Source organism: Cygnus olor, chromosome 3 (assembly GCF_009769625.2).
Source record: "Cygnus olor isolate bCygOlo1 chromosome 3, bCygOlo1.pri.v2, whole genome shotgun sequence".
Lineage (NCBI taxonomy): Eukaryota > Metazoa > Chordata > Aves > Anseriformes > Anatidae > Cygnus > Cygnus olor.
This window is the reverse complement of record NC_049171.1, coordinates 11,206,359-11,219,494: the sequence shown is the minus strand read 5'-3', so window position 1 is coordinate 11,219,494 and position 13,136 is coordinate 11,206,359. Positions and strand designations below refer to the sequence as shown.

General features: G+C 52.2%; 1 protein-coding gene across 4 annotated transcripts; it reads right to left on the bottom strand.

Annotated features, from left to right (window-relative positions):
* Window positions 1-1,543: 1,543 nt before the first annotated feature.
* On the bottom strand, window positions 1,544-12,793 carry LOC121068180 (nascent polypeptide-associated complex subunit alpha, muscle-specific form-like). 4 transcript variants are annotated; one of them, XM_040553252.1, is made up of 6 exons: window positions 7,009-7,231; window positions 6,766-6,817; window positions 6,607-6,646; window positions 6,423-6,512; window positions 4,882-6,076; window positions 1,544-4,797 (listed from the first exon to the last, which is right to left on the bottom strand). In XM_040553252.1, the coding sequence occupies exons 1-6, from the start codon at window positions 7,132-7,134 to the stop codon at window positions 3,142-3,144; spliced, it is 3,159 nt and encodes a 1,052-aa protein (XP_040409186.1). In that variant the 5' UTR covers window positions 7,135-7,231; the 3' UTR covers window positions 1,544-3,141. The 4 variants fall into 4 exon arrangements, with proteins under 4 accessions (XP_040409186.1, XP_040409189.1, XP_040409185.1 ...); XM_040553255.1 differs by lacking the exon at window positions 7,009-7,231 and adding an exon at window positions 12,513-12,793 and having other exon boundaries at window positions 1,544-6,076; XM_040553251.1 differs by having other exon boundaries at window positions 1,544-6,076.
* Between the last annotated feature and the right edge of the window lie 343 nt (window positions 12,794-13,136).

Here is a 13,136-nt window from a genome sequence, read left to right as displayed (position 1 = left end):
GGCAGCAAGGGAGTTGTCACTCCAAGCGGAAAGGGAGGCCCTTGAAGAACAGCAGGGTTCCATGTCCAAAACGGAAGTGAGGGATACATTGCTACAAGATGACGGAGAGGCCTTCGAAGAGCAGCGGGCTTCCATTTTGACGACAGAAGTGCATGAGTTCTTTCTCCCAGCGGACAGAGACATCCATGAAGAGGAGCTGGTTTCCGTTGTACTGATGGGACTGAGGGAGTCATCAGTGCCCTCAGTAATCTCGAAGTTGTACCTGTGGGAGGAGGAGGAGGAGGGAAGGGCTGAGTCCAGGACTCCTGAGCACTTCAGGGCTCTACTGCTGCCTCAGAGGATCTGGCAGGCAGTGTTACTGCCATGGGGTCCAAATCAGTGTGTGCCAATGGCTCCCTCCCTACCCGCTGAGTACAGAAGTTCAGGACAAGTGAGGAACACTGTCAGGCTCTGAACTTTGCTGGTAAATCCATTGCCTCTGTAACAGCATTGCCCCTCAGAGTTGAGATCTGCAAATTTCCCTGTGTCCTCCCCCAGTCTTTTTCCCCTGACAATGTCCGCTACTCCATCCCCTTCTCCCCTTCCCATCCCCTCTTCAGTGGCCTCACATTTCAATGTATCTGTTGAGGTCCTCGAGGGTCGTGTTGAACAGTTGGGCTAATCTAGGCACACCATCCAGCTCCGGGTGCTTGGGACATCTGTGGAGGGGCAAAGTGCAGCATTAGCGGGACCTCCTTTGGTGGGGTTGACCAGAGAAGGCTGTCACGCTCCAGGGGGAATGGCTCCACTTACGGCTTCCTTGAGGGCTGTGAAGAGTCATGGACATCCCAAACTGTTGGCAGAGAAGACAGAGAGTCAGTGAACTGGGAGCCCCTGGTAGGGTAGGGCAGCTGGCACATGTAGCCAGGCGATGTCTTTGCAGGGCACCTGCCCTTGCCCAGGGCTGCTCACCTCTGCGATTCTCCTGGTTTCTTCTGTAACGGCGCCTCGTCGTCCTCCCTTCCTACATAGGCACAGAAAGCAGCGGATGAGAGGGAGTCCCCAGCAGCCTCAGCGGCACCCACAAACCCAGGGCGTGGCCAGGGCCAGGCCCATGCCTGCCCCAAGCCTCCTGGCCCAGGCTGGCCAGGCCTGGCTGGGACACGGCCTCCCGTCCCAGGCAGGGCCTGCCTCAGCACCAGCCCTGACTCCTACCTGCGGCTTGGCCCTGGGCATCATGAAGAAGCAGGCAAACGCCAGCAGAAACAGCCACAGGAAGGAGTATAATGCGAAGAAGACTTCTGGGCTGGGGTAGAAGCTCATTCCCCAGGCATCAGCCATGCCTGTGACGTGCCAGAGAGAGCCAAACTTGGCTGGCTTGAGAAGGATCAGCTGGACCGCGCTCACAGTCCCCTTGCTCCACCTTCCCAGCTCAAGCTTGTCCCTCTTCACTCGTCAGCTCATGGCAAAATGGCAGCCAGCCTCGCTCGGCCCCACTTATATAGCCCGCCCCCGATTGTGATGCGCGTTGACTCGGGGTTGTCATCCCTCACTAGCTGTGATGACAGCAGCGCTCAGCCATGGCAACGTTTGTGATGCAGGGACAGCGGGGATGAGGTGGCCCTCCCCGAGCTGAGCTAAGCCCCAGGAGGTGCCCTTCACCCGAGCACCAGGCAGCAGCCAGCCCAGCCAGGCCAGCTCAGCGCAGCGGGGCCATGGCCAGCCCACCCCAGTGCCGAGAGCTGGCCCTGCGCAGGGCCCTGCAAAGCCTCTGGCCTCTCACTAGGTAGGGTTGAACCCCCAGTTGTGCGCTGCACTCCCCCTTCTGAGAGACCATGAACCGCTTTATGGCCCTCATATGTCCAGCAAAGCAACGATGGTGACACAGTGACAATGGTGAAGGCCCAAGGGAGCCCGTTTAGACCACCCCAGCCAAGAGGAGCACTGCTCCCCAGAGTATGACCACTCAATGGTCCTTTGCTGAAAAGGGAATTAAGGTGTGGAGGGCTCACCACGGCTGGGCAGCCAGGAACCCCCACAGCCAGCTCACCCCCTTACCCTCATTCCGAGCTGTACCAGGGAGATAATGGGAAGGACAACAGTGGGAAAGTCCTGGACTGAAATAAAAGCAGGGCCACTGGTCACTGACTACTTTCACAGGGACAGGTTACCAAGCTTAGAGAATTCAACTGAATTTTAAGCACCAAATTACTGGTTTGGCATAGGGAAGTGAAGGTCATAAATATTTCCACACTTAGTGAAATGTAAGTGTGGAAATGCAAGACTTTGCAAGAGCACTTGCAAGAGGGACTTGCAAGAGCTTTTCCCTGGTGTTCCCCCATGTCAGCTCTCACTGCTCTCTTGCTATGGCTTGGGGATCCTGCTCATGTCCTCCTCCTTGGCCTTTTCCTCACCTCAGCACATGCTAGGGCAAGTAGAGCTGCTGCTGAGCCCCAGAGCTCAGGGCTGTGATCCTGGCACCCTCCCAGGACTTTCAGGTCACTGCCTCCATGCCACAGCCCCGATCCTCCTTGAAAGGGAGAGGCAGGGGTTTGGAGGAGATGGGCCCACCCCATCCCACAGCAAGAAGCAGAAGTCACGCCCACAGAGGCGCCTGTCTGCTGTTCTGCCTGTCCTAGTGCAGCCAGAACAACAGGCACTGGGGCCTCCATCTTCTCTGTCCCTGGCAGACACACAACGTGCTTTCTCTCTGCCAGTTGCTGTCCTGAAGGACCTACACTGCTCCCAGACCCAAACCGTAGCTGTGGTGTGCAGGGGACTTCCAGGGAGGGGGGCAGCCCACGCTGCCTCTGAAGGCCTCAGGTGGAAGGCCAGCCCTATGTCCCTGCTCTCAGGTACCTGGAGTGCCATCCTAGTCCTGGCCTCTCCTCCAAAAGGTGCTAACAGAGCTGCCCACTTTGCCCATGCAAGCAGGTACGAGCAGTGAGCAGGGAATGGTGCCTCTGCTCCTCCAAAGGAAAGAAGAAACACACATGAAGTCGCTTGGAAAGACACATTTAATGGGAGAGCTCCTGCTCCCTGGTGGCTCCAGGCAGGGATGACTGCAGCTTTCCGTTTCTGCAGGAAGCCCAAGCAATCCCCTAATCCCATGGTGAGACTCTGCTTTCCAGCGTTGGTTCTCTTCCCGTGAGGCTCCTCACCTCACTTCTTGATGCAGGCAAGTAGGGCCTTGCCTGCATCTCGGAGCGTGTCCCAGGCACACTGAAGGCAAAGGAGGATGGGGGTGAGCACACAGCAGAGGCTGCCTGGCAGAGGTGGTGTCTCTGTCCTAGGATTCCTGTGTCTGGCTGCTGCACATCTGGGGAGCCGCCGTGCTCCTGATGGCAGGGTCCAGGCAAGGGCTCGCTGGGATGGAAGCCTCTCCTCCTCAACTGGAGGGATCAGTATCACCTTTCTGTACACACGGATCCCCTCCGGCTGCTGGGTGTCAGCAGCAGTCACCTTCTGGCCCCGCTTCCTCTTGGCTCTTTCCTTGGGTGGATGCCTCTCTCCTGATGTCCTGTCTCTTCCCGCACCTGCGGTTGCAGCCTCAGATGGAGCTGAAGGCCCGGAGCCGTCGCTGCCAGGCAGGTTGTGGTGCAGGGATCTGCTGCACTTGGGGCAGCGTCTCCTGGAGCCAGCTCCACCCTGGCTGTGCCTCTTGCCCTTCTGTGATTCTTTTGATCTTCCGTGTGGCTCTGCTGCTTGGTCTGTGCTTGAGTTCTGCTCCAGCCATAAAGCCAGCAGCTGGTTCTGCAGGTTTTCAGCAGCTGTTCTGGCTGTGTAGCAGTCCATGAGTGTCATGAGCAGCTCTTCCAGGTAGGGGATCTGAATACTGGTCCCAGCAGAGTCTTGAGGCACTGGCAGAGCTGAGGGTGTCTCATCAGAGCAATGTTGTGTCTGTGGGGAACTACTTCTTGAAGGAGATGTCCTGTTGGATGGCAGCTCAGGTGTCCCCACATCCCCACTGATGCCGCTCTGGCCTTCCTGGGAGTGCTCTGCTTCTCCCGTGGGAACATTCTTCTGCAGTTGCAATTCTTGTGTCTCAGTGGAGATGGTGGGGCTCACACAGTCCTGTTCTGATTGCCCCTGGGGAGCTCCCTTGCTCAGTGGCGGTGCCTGCTCTTCCTGGATGGAAGGGGAAGTACCTTGACCATCACTTTGTGTCCCAGAGCCCTGATCCTTCTTTTTGGTGCAAGGCAAGGTCTTCTTGCTGGTCATGCTGCTGCTTCTGGCTGTTCCTCCAGACTCCCTTTTCCAGTGTGGTCTCTTCCCATCCTCCTGAGGCATCCCTTGTGCCACTCTTGGAATAGCTGCTGGCACAGACTGGGCAGGTGTCTGTGTCCCTCGTGTGCATGTATTCTTCCGGGCTGCAGACTCTTGCTGCAGACCAGGGGGCCACACTGCTGACTTTGTGGTGCACCTGTCCCACTCCTGGAAGGGTGAGCGGTAGGGCTGCCCAGTGTGCCTCTGCGAAGACAGGGGCTGGGATTCTTGTTGCTCCAGGATAGGTTCTAAGAAGTCCTTCTCATAGGCCAGGACCTTTGTTGGCAGTCCAAAGCGCCACTGTATCTGCATTTTTATAATGTGACGCTCCAGCTGCCTTTTCACAGCCACATCCAGGAATGGTATGTCCTTCACCATGGGAACCACTATCACATCAGGCTCTGGTGGTCGCTGAGGCGTTTGAGGAACTGAGGCTGGGCTATGCTGCCGAGGACCCATCCCATCAGTCGGCAGCTCCAGTTTCACCTCTTCTTTCCTTCTTGGGGCAAGGCAGTGCACGGTCTCCTGGGTTTCTTGATGTGGGAAAGGCACCTCCGTTTCCCTGGACTGGGAATCAGGCACCAGTGGAGGTGGGGTGGGAGCACCCTGCTGGTCCTGGAGGTGTTTCCGTTGCACCTCCGTTTCCCTGGACTGGGAATCAGGCACCAGTGGAGGTGGGGTGGGAGCACCCTGCTGGTCCTGGAGGTGTTTCCGTTGCACCTCCGTTTCCCTGGACTGGGAATCAGGCACCAGTGGAGGTGGGGTGGGAGCACCCTGCTGGTCCTGGAGGTGTTTCTGTTGCACCTCCGTTTCCCTGGACTGGGAATCAGGCACCAGTGGAGGTGGGGTGGGAGCACCCTGCTGGTCCTGGAGGTGTTTCCGTTGCACCTCCGTTTCCCTGGACTGGGAATCAGGCACCAGTGGAGGTGGGGTGGGAGCACCCTGCTGGTCCTGGAGGTTTTTCTGTTGCACCTCCGTTTCCCTGGACTGGGAATCAGGCACCAGTGGAGGTGGAGTGGGAGCACCCTGCTGGTCCTGGAGGTGTTTCTGTTGCACCTCCGTTTCCCTGGACTGGGAATCAGGCACCAGTGGAGGTGGGGTGGGAGCACCCTGCTGGTCCTGGAGGTGTTTCTGTTGCACCTCCGTTTCCCTGGACTGGGAATCAGGCACCAGTGGAGGTGGGGTGGGAGCACCCTGCTGGTCCTGGAGTTGTTTCTGCTGCACCTCCGTTTCCCTGGACTGGGAATCAGGCACCAGTGGAGGTGGGGTGGGAGCACCCTGCTGGTCCTGGAGTTGTTTCTGTTGCTGCTGCACTCTGTCGGCCCTGTGGCAGCTGGCCACCTCTTTCGTGCAGGGTGGGTGAGTGCCCATGTCATGCTGCTCCTCTGGGACAGTACTGGGAAGCAGACAAGGCTGGACTGTGGATGCTTGAACCATGTCTGCTCCGTCCAGAAGAGTTGTGAGTGACAGCTGTGAAGCACCTTCACTCACCCTGGTGTAAGTGTGGGAGTCGTCCTTGCATGGGGTCAGAGGGGCCTCTGAAGAGCCACTGTCTTTTGTTGCCACAATGGCAGCAAGGGAGTTGTCACTCCAAGCGGAAAGGGAGGCCCTTGAAGAACAGCAGGGTTCCATGTCCAAAACGGAAGTGAGGGATACATTGCTACAAGATGACGGAGAGGCCTTCGAAGAGCAGCGGGCTTCCATTTTGACGACAGAAGTGCATGAGTTCTTTCTCCCAGCGGACAGAGACATCCATGAAGAGGAGCTGGTTTCCGTTGTACTGATGGGACTGAGGGAGTCATCAGTGCCCTCAGTAATCTCGAAGTTGTACCTGTGGGAGGAGGAGGAGGAGGGAAGGGCTGAGTCCAGGACTCCTGAGCACTTCAGGGCTCTACTGCTGCCTCAGAGGATCTGGCAGGCAGTGTTACTGCCATGGGGTCCAAATCAGTGTGTGCCAATGGCTCCCTCCCTACCCGCTGAGTACAGAAGTTCAGGACAAGTGAGGAACACTGTCAGGCTCTGAACTTTGCTGGTAAATCCATTGCCTCTGTAACAGCATTGCCCCTCAGAGTTGAGATCTGCAAATTTCCCTGTGTCCTCCCCCAGTCTTTTTCCCCTGACAATGTCCGCTACTCCATCCCCTTCTCCCCTTCCCATCCCCTCTTCAGTGGCCTCACATTTCAATGTATCTGTTGAGGTCCTCGAGGGTCGTGTTGAACAGTTGGGCTAATCTAGGCACACCATCCAGCTCCGGGTGCTTGGGACATCTGTGGAGGGGCAAAGCGCAGCATTAGCGGGACCTCCTTTGGTGGGGTTGACCAGAGAAGGCTGTCACGCTCCAGGGGGAATGGCTCCACTTACGGCTTCCTTGAGGGCTGTGAAGAGTCATGGACATCCCAAACTGTTGGCAGAGAAGACAGAGAGTCAGTGAACTGGGAGCCCCTGGTAGGGTAGGGCAGCTGGCACATGTAGCCAGGCGATGTCTTTGCAGGGCACCTGCCCTTGCCCAGGGCTGCTCACCTCTGCGATTCTCCTGGTTTCTTCTGTAACGGCGCCTCGTCGTCCTCCCTTCCTACATAGGCACAGAAAGCAGCGGATGAGAGGGAGTCCCCAGCAGCCTCAGCGGCACCCACAAACCCAGGGCGTGGCCAGGGCCAGGCCCGTGCCTGCCCCAAGCCTCCTGGCCCAGGCTGGCCAGGCCCGGCTGGGATACGGCCTCCCGTCCCAGGCAGGGCCTGCCTCAGCACCAGCCCTGACTCCTACCTGCGGCTTGGCCCTGGGCATCATGAAGAAGCAGGCAAACGCCAGCAGAAACAGCCACAGGAAGGAGTATAATGCGAAGAAGACTTCTGGGCTGGGGTAGAAGCTCATTCCCCAGGCATCAGCCATGCCTGTGACGTGCCAGAGAGAGCCAAACTTGGCTGGCTTGAGAAGGATCAGCTGGACCGCGCTCACAGTCCCCTTGCTCCACCTTCCCAGCTCAAGCTTGTCCCTCTTCACTCGTCAGCTCATGGCAAAATGGCAGCCAGCCTCGCTCGGCCCCACTTATATAGCCCGCCCCCGATTGTGATGCGCGTTGACTCGGGGTTGTCATCCCTCACTAGCTGTGATGACAGCAGCGCTCAGCCATGGCAACGTTTGTGATGCAGGGACAGCGGGGATGAGGTGGCCCTCCCCGAGCTGAGCTAAGCCCCAGGAGGTGCCCTTCACCCGAGCACCAGGCAGCAGCCAGCCCAGCCAGGCCAGCTCAGCGCAGCGGGGCCATGGCCAGCCCACCCCAGTGCCGAGAGCTGGCCCTGCGCAGGGCCCTGCAAAGCCTCTGGCCTCTCACTAGGTAGGGTTGAACCCCCAGTTGTGCGCTGCACTCCCCCTTCTGTGAGACCATGACCTCTTTGCAGACTTGAGAAAACAGTCCAGCAGTCCCAGGTCTGGATCCCCAGTTAATGCTAGTTATAACCTATATCACAGAATCACAGAATCACAGAATCACCTAGGTTGGAAGAGACCTCCAAGATCACCTAGTCCAACCTCTGACCTAACACTAACAAGTCTTCCACTAAACCATATCACTAAGCTCTACATCTAAACATCTTTTAAAGACCTCCAGGGATGGTGAATCAACCACTTCCCTGGGCAGCCCATTCCAATGCCTAACAACCCTTTCAGTAAAGAAGTTCTTCCTAATATCCAAGCTAAAACTCCCCTGGCGCAACTTTAGCCTGTTCCCCCTCATCCTGTCACCAGGCACATGGGAGAATAGACCAATCCCCACCTCGCTACAGCCTCCTTTAAGATTCCTGTAGAGTACGATAAGGTCGCCCCTGAGCCTCCTCTTCTCCAGGCTGAACAATCCCAGCTCCCTCAGCCGCTCCTCATAAAACTTGTTCTCCAGACCCCTCAACAGCCTCGTCGCCCTTCTCTGGACTCGCTCGAGCACCTCAATGTCCTTCTTGTAGCGAGGGGCCCAAAACTGAACACAGTACTCGAGGTGCGGCCTCACCAGAGCCAAGTACAGGGGGACAATCATCTCCCTAGACCTGCTGGCCACGCTGCTTCTTATACAAGCCAGGATGCTGTTGGCCTTCTTGGCCACCTGAGCACACTGCTGGCTTATATTCAGCTGACTATCAACCAATACTCCCAGGTCCTTCTCTGCCAGGCAGCTTTCTAACCACTCATCTCCCAGCCTGTAGCGCTGCTTGGGGTTCTTGTGCCCCAGGTGCAGGACCTGGCACTTGGCCTTGTTAAACTTCATACAGTTGGCCTCAGCCCATCAGTCCAGCCTATCCAGATCCTCCTGCAGAGCCTTCCTACCCTCAAGCAGATCGACACACGCACCTAACTTGGTGTCGTCTGCAAACTTACTGAGGGTGCACTCGATCCCCTCATCCAGATCATCGATACAGATATTGAAGAGGACTGGCCCCAGTACTGAGCCCTGGGGGATGCCACTAGTGACCGGCCTCCAACTGGATTTGACTCCATTCACCACAACTCTTTACTTTCAGCCTTACTGAAATCAAGGTAGACCACATCCACAGCCTTTCCCTCATCCACTAAGCGTGTCACTTTGTCATAGAATGAGATCAGGTTCGTCAGGCAGGACCTGCCTTTCATAACCCATGCTGACTGGGCCTGATCGCCTGGTTGCCCTGTAAGTGCCGCGTGATGACACTCAAGATAATCTGCTCCATGAGCTTCCCTGGCACTGAGGTCAAACTAACAGGCCTATAGTTCCCCGGGTCTACCCTCCGGCCCTTCTTGTAGATGGGCGTCACGTTTGCTAGCCACCAGTCAACTGGGACCTCCCCTGATAGCCAGGACTGGCGATAAATGATGGAAAGCGGCTTGGCCAGCTCCTCCGCCAGTTCTTTCAGTACTCTCGGGTGGATCCCATCCGGCCCCACTGACTTGCGTACATCCAAGTGCTGTAGCAGGTCGCCAACCATTTCCTCGTGGATAGTGAGGGCCACATTCTGCTCCCCATCCCCTTCCACCAGCTCAGGGTACTGGGTATCCAGAGAACAACTGGTTTTGCCACTAAAGATTGAGGCAAAGAAGGCATTAAGCACCTCAGCCTTTTCCTCATCTCTTGTAACTAAGTTTCCCCCCGCATCCAGTAAAGGATGGAGATTCTCCTTAGTCCTCCTTTTTGTGTTGATGTATTTATAAAAACATTTTTTGTTATCTTTAACGGCAGTAGCCAGATTGAGCTCCAGATGAGCTTTGGCCTTTCTAATTTTGTCCCTGCACAGTCTTGCAACATCCTTATAATCCTCCTGAGTGGCCCGCACTCTTTTCCAAAGATTATAAACCCTCTTTTTTCTCCTAAGCTCAAGCCACAACTCTCTGTTCAGCCAGGCTGGTCTTCTTCCGCGCCGGCTCATCTTTGGGCACGTGGGGACAGATCACTCCTTAGCCATTAGGATTTCCTTCTTGAAGAGTGCCCAGCCTTCCTGGACTCCTCTGCCCTTCAGAACCACCTCCCAAGGGACTCTGCCAACCAGTGTCCTGAACAGCTCAAAGTCAGCCCTCCGGAAGTCCAAGACAGCGGTTTGACTGATCCCCTTCCTGACTTCGCCAAGAATAGAGAACTCTGTCATTTCGTGGTCACTCTGCCCAAGACAGCTCCCGACCACCACATCTCCCACCAGTCCTTCTCTGTTTGTGAACAGAAGGTCTAGCGGGGCATCTCCCCTGGTAGGCTCACTAACCAGCTGCGTCAGGAAGCTATCTTCCACACTCTCCAGAAACCTCCTAGACTGCTTTCTCTTTTCTCTTTTCTCAGGCACCAGTGGAGGTGGGGTGGGAGCACCCTGCTGGTCCTGGAGGTGTTTCTGTTGCACCTCCGCTTCCCTGGACTGGGAATCAGGCACCAGTGGAGGTGGAGTGGGAGCGCCCTGCTGGTCCTGGAGGTGTTTCTGTTGCACCTCCGTTTCCCTGGACTGGGAATCAGGCACCAGTGGAGGTGGAGTGGGAGCACCCTGCTGGTCCTGGAGTTGTTTCTGCTGCACCTACACTGCTCCCTAACCCAAACCGTAGCTGTGGTGTGCAGGGGACTTCCAGGGAGGGGGGCAGCCCACGCTGCCTCTGAAGGCCTCAGGTGGAAGGCCCGCTGCATTATGAGATAGAATATGCAATTCACATGATATCTTTTTAAGATTTTGTTTTGTTTTTCCATTATGTGAATATTCAGAATTTTGCACTTTTTTTTTAGTTTTACATAGTTACTTAATTTTCATGTCATTTTTTTTTTCTTCTCTGTTAATGTAACTCAAGGTAGCAACACCATAAAATTCTTCTGTGTCTCTGCCTTTTCTAATTGCCCTCAGGAGGGAGAAGGGTTATAGAATCACAGAATCATCTAGGTTGGAAGAGACCTCCAAGATCACCCAGTCCAACCTCTGACCTAACACTAACAAGTCCTCCACTAAACCATATCACTAAACTCTAAATCTAAACGTCTTTTAAAGACCTCCAGGGCATTCATAAGATAAAAACAGCAGTTCTAAACAAAATTTTTGTTAATGCAATATATGTCTCATGGTTTCAGACAGCCATTTCAAACTTTGCACAACGAATTGCTTGCAGTTTGAAAAGTCACAGACAGGTATATGAATTGATACCATATTTCTTTTTTAATGTTCAGATGGTAATTCAGAGGATCATTCAAGAAATTATATACTCTGATTTCTTGAAATTGACAGTTAAGTAGAAGCATTGTTGTACTTATTGCTGGGTTCTTACGATTTTACTGCTTGTAAACTGATATGAAAGACTCAAACAGTAGGATAGGACCATCTTTACTTAATTTATACAGTTGATTCAACCAAAGGGAACATTTTTTCCCTTTTCTGGGAGTAGAATGGTGTCTTTTGCAGTAACTTTGCACACATGTTCATCATGGCTCATAATGGTGGGTGGTTTCTCATCTTCATACCATCTCTTAATCATAAATTTTCTGTGAATCACGGAATGTTTTCACTTGAAAGATTCACAGGATCAACATCTGTTGTGGAGATTGATACAGCTGAAGAAGACCTAATGCAGGCTGTTTAGTGTTACTTAAAGACTGGAGATTGCAGAGAACGTCTTTATACACGCTCTCAAGCAATTTATATATCTTCCCCAACTTCTTCCCAAAATTTCTGTTCTATCCCAGTTAGCACTATTCATGCAACCTTTCCTTTTTCCTTTTGTACAGTTTTTAAAAGACAAAATGACTGATATAAGAAAGGAATGACACACCATTCTATATAATCAAGAAGAAAACCACTGCAGAAAAAATGCTTGGTACTTATATACTGTCTGAATGCATGAACTTGGTATTATTTATGAGACAGTAGTGTGCAGCAGAGGCTTATTAAGTATAAAGTCCATTTTGCTCATTTGCAGAGTTGTTTGCAAAGAGTTACTTGTATTATAAACAGTAAAACTGTGGGAGGAAAAAAAAAAAGGTGGGGTTTTGTTTAAACCCAAACCTTGAAGAAGAAAATCCTGTAGTAGAATCAAAAATTGAATTTATGTAGTTCTACTAGAAGTACATGTCTTGTGTCTTGTTGTTGAAATTAGCTCATCACTACATTGCAGTTTTCCTGTTGAATCTTATCCAATAGTTTTGCCAATTGCTAGACTGTGGCTTGGGAGATTTCCAGGTTCTGATGTACAGTGTACATGTGTATTTCTTTATGTTATTATTATTATTTTTTTTTAGTAAGAGATTCAAGAACAAATAAAGGCATAGAGTGACAGTGAAAAAAGTAATTTACTACAGCACATCTTCCAATTATGTATAATTCCTTTTGCATGTCATGTTGTTTGCTTATGCAGATAGTGAGAATTGGTCTCAGCATGTGTACATGCAGAAAACTTCAAAGTGTTTGGAGCATGTAACCTATATTTTCACAGTCCTAAAAATGGTAGAAGTTTGACACAGCTGAAAGAATAATCAAATGTTTATGATGTTAAACTAAAATGATTAGGTATGCATGCAAATATATTATACAAGAGATCTAATGACTGGTACCATTATATAAACTTTTCAGATGGACATTTTCTGATTTCAGGTACTGCTGGTTTTTCATAACAGGTATGAATCTGGAGGAAGATCAAAAATCAAAATGCACTGTATTCATATTGGACTCACTATCAAATACTGAGTTCAGATGTTGCCAAAAACTGGAACATAAAGTAACATCAAAAAAAAAAAAAATAAAAAAAAGGGTCTTCTTCTCTTTTTTTCCCTAGGTCTAGCTGCTTCTCATTACCTGTTACTCCAGGAATTTGACTGAGATGGTGTCCAGCCTGCCTCCATAGGCTAGTAATCCTTGCCAAGGGCAAGTCCTTCTGGGACTGGAAGATGTCTGGATCTATGAAAAGAAAGTTCAATGCATCTGGAAATTACTAGTAGGCAGCAAAGATAACACTGAAAGAAAAAAAGTATGATTGAAAGAGTGTGACTGAAAGGTGGAAAATGGATGAAGGAGACTAACAGAGTAAGAAGGAAAAAAAATAAAAATAGGAGATTTGCATAGAGACTATAGGGAAAAGAAAGGGGAAATCTGTGCCTATATTAGTAGTTTGGAGCTCACCAGAAAAAAAAAAAAAAAAAAAAAAAAAAAAAAAGGAAGCGGATTCCTTGATCTTGTTTTAGCACAGTGAGTATGAAGACAATGTAAAGCAAAATAACTGAAATCACCTGAATGGAAATGCTGCTGAAATAATGCTACTGGCTTTCTGGTTGCCAAATAAGCTACCTTTTCCCACCATTTCTGTGTTTGCCAGGCTGTCTTGGCCTATCTGAAATAGTTCAGTGGCACTCCCAGTGAATCCATCTGCCTTTGGATCTGGTCCCACAGGGGAACTATTTCACCAGCCTCTGAAATACAACC